General features: G+C 36.4%; 1 protein-coding gene across 1 annotated transcript; it reads left to right on the plus strand.

Moving 5' to 3' along the window:
- Positions 1,411-7,416, plus strand: LOC18766917 (mitochondrial carnitine/acylcarnitine carrier-like protein). The gene is made up of 4 exons (XM_007200450.2): positions 1,411-1,787; positions 1,889-1,957; positions 5,949-6,340; positions 6,721-7,416. Exons 3-4 carry the CDS (start codon positions 5,949-5,951, stop codon positions 7,220-7,222), a joined length of 894 nt encoding a protein of 297 aa, XP_007200512.1. The 5' UTR covers positions 1,411-1,787; positions 1,889-1,957; the 3' UTR covers positions 7,223-7,416.

A 7,690-nucleotide genomic window follows, 5' to 3' on the forward strand; every position in this document is an offset into this window, starting at 1 on the left:
AGCTGATTTCTCATTCTGATCTCTGTATGTGTGTGTATTACAAGTAGGGGGGATGCCTTATTTATAGGCAAGCATCTTCTAATGGAGGTGGGCTCCACTATTATATTTACAACAATGACCTATTATTTGATTTGTTTTTAATTTTAATTTTTTTAACTATAAAAACATGTGAATTTACCATATTATCCTCATTTAATTAATAATTTCAATTCTTAATATTGAATTAACCAAGGGCATTTTTTGGTATTTTGAATGTTTCACTATTCTCTGCCTTTTGCTTTATATATATAGATAAGCCAGCACACCAACCATGTAGAAACCATGCCCCAACAAATAAGGCAGCCCACCGTTTGTGTGTATATATATATTTTGTTGAAATAGAGGGTAAAACCCCAAACAAAACAAACTACTCAGAATGGTTTAAACAAACCATTCGAGTTCTAGAGACAGCCAACAAGTCATCAACAAGTTTTGAAACAAATTGAAATTAGGACTCCAGTTGGCTAAATAGCCAGCTACCCCATTCTTCTTGTAGAGAACAACTTTGTTCTTTGCTTTGGCACGTTGACTTATCAGAAATGCAGAAGTCATGAATTGGAGAACTTTAGTAGGGAACTTACATAATTTTTTATTCCTTATGTGTAAGAAAACACACAAAATATGAGGAATTGGAATAATTCCAATATCCATGTATAAGTAAACACGGGATAAATAGAATTTGGAATTATTCCAATACCCATTCTTGATAAATAAACATGCGGACTATAGAAGAAATAAAATTAAGGTGTTGAAAGGTACATGTATGGGAAGCATTAGGACTATGTAGACGTTGGAGCTTTGAAAAAATGAAAAGTTGGAATTGGATGCTTATAAAAGTAGAATATTAGAGCATCATTTTCAACCACTAACATTAAGAGCATGGTTGGACATTATTCCCAAATTTGATTCTCAATTATAAACCAAATCAAATGAATTAGCTAGGTTGGTATAGACGCACAAACAAAAACCAAAAAAGGAAAAGAAATAGCTAGCAATCTATAACGCTACAAATGGCGAAAATGACTTCCAATATCTTCTGCTATTGAAGAAGAACAAGATAATTGTATCTTTCGTAAACCACGTTTTAAAAAAAAAAATTTAATTTATTACAATGGAAGAGAACCGAATCCTTAAACTCTGGACCACTTTGAAACCAAATTTTCCGACGTACCTTCCTAAAAATATAATGTATTGATCACACTTTTGGGTGTATGTATATTATCAACTCTTCTGATTTTACTAGGTAACAAAATGTGGGCCTTAGAATGCACATGGTTGGTGTAATGTTAAGCCCAATCTTCAAATTCCAAGACATCGAAATTTGCCGGACACTGAGGCTTTGAGAGCTAGCTATCTACATACACAACACACACTCGTCAGTTGCATTGCATATATGATACATATATAAATTTTAGCCGAAACCAATTGGAAAGCACAGAGAGAGTGAGAGAGTGGCTGTGATTCGCTTCATCTCACCACTATTGTGTCCTCATCTGAATCCACTCTCTCTCTCTCTCTCTCTTCTCTCAACCACACCTATCTCTCCATCCCGTCCTCTTCACACTCCAACACTCAAAGGGTTGGTGGATGGTGTGTGTGTTTTTGTCCCATATAAGCAATCTCGTGTGGTTCTGAATCCCCGAAGATTCGATTCCCTTTTGCTTGTTCACAGATTCAATTTCTCATTTCTTCCCCTCAAAACCATCACATAAAGGCAACACTCACCAAACTCATTTTTTCAATTTCTGGTAATCTTCTTAACCCACTTTTGTTTTTGTTTTTGCGTTTTTTGGATTTTTGATATGAGCAATTCTGTTTGACGGATCTAATACTTATTGGGTTTTGGCAGGACCATCTGGGGGTCTTAATTACTTGAGAGGTTTTGCTTTGCTTTTGGGTGCCACCCAGTATTTGTCAAGTAAGATTCTTGCCTTTTCTGCTTCAAAACTGTTAATTCTATCAAATGCAAATGCCTTTCGTTGCTTTTCATATGACTGATACTGAGATTGAACAAGCTGCAAAATGGCTTGGTAGAAGCATGTTAATGATTTACAATGTAGGTTCCATTTCAGCCATAATCTTATTACTTGAATTGTCAAAAGAAGTAATAATATTTCTGTATTATTCAGTGTGCTACAAAGTGTGCTTGATGATAGGTTAGACGCAGAATCCTTTAATCTGCTCACTTTCAACCAACAATGTGTCGTTTAATTTCCTAACTTTGATGTATTACAATACATATTATTCTTTAATGAGTAAATTTAAATTTTGTTAACAGAAGCTTTGAAGATAAAAGGGACTCTTTCTTGCTTAAAATGACATATCCTCAAGTGTTGAATATTTGTTGTTGATAACTAGTTGTGAATGGCAGTCTTGAACTGGACATGAGATTTTAATGGGAAAGTAGACATTTAGGACATGATGCACAATTGAGCTAATTAGTTTACAAATGAGGGGAGTGGAACTGGTCATGCCCACGGTTTGCTCTCATATGGTCCAAGGTTCGAAATCCCTGAACGTATCTATGTAGCTATTTGCTAGTGTTTCCTGCCTCCAAAAGATTGTAGGGTTTGACTGGGGGCCCCAGTTTCGAATCTGATCCGATAGTGTATTAGGGCATTTCTGGGTATATAAAAGAATGCACATTCGAGGTAATTAGTTTTGCGCTTGTTAGTCATAGTTCATCCACCAAATGTTTTGGAACAAAATTATGAGATCTTCAAGAAAAGAAAAATCAATTGTAGGTATTATCATTGCATTGGAAATTTATCTAGTGATTTTTATTCTCAGTGGTTCATAATTATTTTAGCATTATGTATAGGGTTTCATCTCTTGATTCTTGTAGTTGAAATCTCTGTATTACATCTTTGGCCTTTGCTGACCAATATTAGGTATAGCAACCATGGATATTCCTTTTGTAAATCTGGATGGAACCATCAGCTGAAACATGCATTCTTAAATTCTTAATGGCATAAGAAGTTTGTCAAACTTGTAGGCAAGGACACAAATATCAGCCTATATTGGCTGGTATATCTTGATTTTCAAGTGTCGACACCGATACTGGGGGGTAAGGCCATATCTTCCCCTTTATTGGCGATATATCCCCGATAAATGTGATATCCCTGATATTTTGCCGACATTGTCGATATTTCCCGATACCCATAATAGAACCCAGAAAATTTTCAAAATTTTTGAAGCCAATTGATGCAAATTGAAACCCAAAAATCTCTGATCATTATTAAAATATGCAAAGAAGTTAAATATGAGGTAATTAAAGCTTAATTGGAACACCTATGAACTAACCCAGCCATTAAATCATACCCAGAACCCTATAATCATGTTTGATTAAAGTGGAACTAGTTATGGAGCTTAAGATGATGAAACAGATTATGGACCTACTAGTTGGGTGAATCCTAACTATCCCATATATGGGAGAACGGTAGGGAGCTCAAGAGAGACATATGTGCACCATGTTCAAACATAGCTTACAAATTGCTCAGGTTATATGACTTGGTATGACTATTGTGTGGATATATATGGTTGTTCCTCATTGTTTGAACCACATAGGAGCTCTTCATTTATGTAGATGGACACTTATCTAAATTGTAATCCAATGTTGAAACAAACTATGGATTTATGCATGGTTTATTCATTCTAATCAATGTTTTATTTTCAAACTTTTCATTAACGCGTATTCCATACCACTTATATTTCATCATATGTATATCTTATACTTAATAAATTTTGAGTTTTGTTTGTTCAATACATTCATTGATAATGTACATAACATCTATGAAAGCTTTACTCCAAAATTCTGTGTTTCAAAGCCTTCATCTGTCATTTTTGTTGACTTTTTCGCGATGCCTAAAACGATAAGGATATATCCCCCGAAATATCCATAAATTGGAGGCCCGATATTATCTGCACAGCCGATATTTTAATCCTTGCTTGTAGGACTACTCTCCTTATGATTAATGGCCATGTTTTGAGAATTTTGTAAATTTCAGAACTTGAATAAATTTTCTTACCCTTTTCGTTTAATTTTTGTTATTTTTGCTCCCGCTCTGAATGTCCTTAATTAAAAGGTTCCCTTCTTTGTGGATTGGATGCTAACCTTCAAATCTTTTAGGTCCGACATGTACTAATAATGCAAGCGAGAGGTATATATTTTACAGTTCGAATGACATACGGAGCCATGCGTTGAGCAAACAATTTTATGAATATGAAGTTTTTAAGTACAGTAGCAATCCACAAGTAGGCCACGGAAGGTAGGAACAAAGACATCTCTAACATCCAGCTACTTACTTATCACTAACATAACAAATACATAACACAAAACAATTATACAACAGTCTCAATAAAATGCAGCCACCAATCTGCAAAAATGAATCAATTTCTCTAAACTGTTTCACAAAAGCGCACAATGAAGCACACCAATGAACACTATCCCATAAAAGACATCTATCTTCTCCCCACATTTTCCTTCAAAATCCTAACATCCCTTTATACCAAAGAATAGTCATTACTTAATTTGGCTTTTCCCTCAACCAAAAGCACAATGTCTCAAGTAAAGAGACACAAGAAATTTGAAACCACCCCAACTTAACATTGTTGTCCTAAATAACTTTTCCATGACCCATGTGCAACTGGACAAGGAAGAAATGAATGAGCAATACTGGCAACTGCCTCATTGCACTTGTGCTTTTTCAGAGAAGTGATGATTGAGTATTGTTTTGGTATAAAACATATAAAATTCAATCTCTATTCTGTGAAGATTAAAAAAATAGCATAAAAACAGTTCAGATAGGAAGAGGTATGAACTCCGTTATAATTCAAGTTATCATTAGAAAGAAGTGAAGAAAATGAACAATTTACATTCCTTAATGATTTGAGTGCGTCGTTGCTCATGCTTGGCTTGTTTTATCGTCAAGCTTAAATATTTAAATTTGATTTAGGTGTAAGATAGGCTGATTGTAATTAATTGGTGTCATTTTAAGTTTAAGCTGCTCATAAGCAACGTGTTGATCTATCAATCTTCATTTTCATTTTTCTTGTTTTGTTTTATTGAACGTTGTTTTAAAATCTTCTTCCCACCTCCATTCAACTGATCAATAAAGCAGGGATGAGGACTTGTTATTCTTTTTTTCCAAAGGGATATTTTTATTTTTATTGATTTCTATTCTTTGTTTCCGATGAGGAGGGATAATCTGTTTATTTTTTATTAAGGATTCTGTGATTAAATTTTTATGTCATTTCTTAACGTATTCATTTTCTACCTTCCAGAAATGTTTGAAATTATAATTACGTGACTGGAGAAGAGCCTATGGTTGATCTTCTTTTTTCTGAATCTTACATAGTTTCAAAGTATCTGATTTAGTTGTCATCATGGGGCTGAACATTTTTTCTTGATTTTCCCTAAACTTATAGGACAGGTTGACATTTATCCGTTTCTAAGGTTGAGTTTACTTTTCAGGAGTTGCTTGCCCCCCTCCCTTCCCTTTGTGAAAAGAGGAAAGAAATTAATGTTGTCCCTTTTTTCAGTACAAAAAATGGAAGCAGCCCTTGGAAGTTTACTGAAACCGTAACAGACAACGTCATTCTACATATTATTCCTCTTTGACCTGGTTCAAGTTTATATCTAGAAATTCACATGCACAGACACATCCGACACACATACTTATGTACAATGTGATATTTCAAAATGCTCTCTGATCCAAGCGTTGACAAAAAATTTGGATGTTAACTAACACAGCATTTGTATGGCTCTAGATTGACAATTTTATAAGAATCATTGTGCCATCAAACTTATAATCAAAAGTCCTTGTATGTTAAATTCTAATACCGAGAGTTATCTGTTTGGGTTTTCTAATTCTGAATATGTGTTGACCGAAAAATTTCTGAATATGCAGATGGGGGAAGTAGTCAAGGACTTGACCGCCGGGACTGTTGGAGGGGCAGCACAGTTAGTATGTGGGCACCCATTTGATACAATAAAGGTTAAACTCCAAAGCCAGCCTAATCCACTCCCTGGACAACCTCCCAAGTTCTCAGGTGCTATTGATGCTGTCAAGCAGACATTAGCTGCTGAAGGCGCAGGGGGTCTCTACAAAGGTATGGGAGCTCCACTTGCCACTGTGGCAGCCTTCAATGCTGTCCTCTTTGCGGTAAGAGGCCAAATGGAGACGTTGTTGAGGTCTCAACCTGGTGCCCCACTTACAGTGGGCCAGCAGGTCATTTGTGGGGCTGGGGCTGGAGTAGCTGTGTCCTTTCTAGCATGCCCCACTGAGTTGATCAAGTGCAGGTCAGTGTAGCTCCTCTTTAGAAATGAAAAAGACCCAATCTTGTATACATTTTCAAAATTTTTACTTCAATTTTGTTGCATTATCATGCCTATATTCTCTTCGGCCCTTGCACAATATATCTGTAACCAATCTTAGAAAGTGTTCTGGAAAAATTTAACGTAATTGTTTTGTTCATTAAATAGTTGGTTATCCACCTTAATCATTTCTTTTCCTTTCATTTTGATTTTCAATGAGGGAAAAACCTGTATGTACATTTTGATAGTTTTCATTAAAATTAGCTTTTTGGCAGAAACTGTTAAAACTGTTCATCACTTTGTCATTTAAATAAGGAAATGAAAAGACCTTATCTATAAGCTGTTTGCGCTTCATGGTAGAACAGGTTGCAAGCCCAGAGTGCAATGGGTGATAGTGGCTCAGTGGGTGCCACAGTGAAGTACGGAGGACCATTGGATGTGGCCAAGCAGGTACTTAGATCAGAAGGGGGTACGAGGGGTCTCTTCAAGGGCTTGGTTCCGACTATGGCACGCGAAATACCTGGAAATGCTGCACTGTTTGGTGCCTATGAAGCACTTAAGCAGTTCTTTGCTGGAGGCCAGGACACTTCTGGCTTGGGAAGAGGCTCTTTAATTGTGGCTGGAGGCTTGGCTGGAGCAGCTTTCTGGGCCTCTGTCTACCCTACTGATGTTGTCAAGAGTGTAATTCAGGTAGATGATTACAAAAATCCGAAGTTTTCGGGCTCAATTGATGCGTTTAGAAAGATCCTGGCCTCAGAGGGAGTCAAAGGCCTCTACAGGGGCTTTGGACCAGCTATGGCTAGAAGTGTTCCAGCCAATGCAGCGTGCTTCTTGGCATACGAGGTTACAAGGTCGAGTTTGGGATGATAATTTGGGGCTTTTTGGTGGTTTTGAACTTAATGATTTCAGTCATCTTCATTTCCTGATGCAGAAGCCATTTTTCTATACATTGAACTTGTGGTTCGGTACTAGGATCCTCCACACTTTGTAATAACAGCTCTGTTGCCGGAGGAAACATTCTTTTACCAATCATATTGCGTTCACTGATTTTTTGTGCGTCATGTTTTTTCTCAGAAACTCTGGCAGATGGTTTGCATCTGATGGATGTGGTAGATGCCAACCATACTGCTGTCACTCAGTATATTTATTGATTGGGGTGGACGATGGGATGGAGGAAAATGACTGAAGATAAATAATAGAGTGATCAATCAAATTAAGCTTCAGATAATTACCACAACAATTTACAATATAAAAGTAGACAGTTCACTGATAATAGCACTGAGACACTGATGAAACTCCACTATAGAATAGGTCTATTTGGCCTAATCTATTATG

This window comes from Prunus persica, chromosome G8 (genome assembly GCF_000346465.2).
Source record: "Prunus persica cultivar Lovell chromosome G8, Prunus_persica_NCBIv2, whole genome shotgun sequence".
Lineage (NCBI taxonomy): Eukaryota > Viridiplantae > Streptophyta > Magnoliopsida > Rosales > Rosaceae > Prunus > Prunus persica.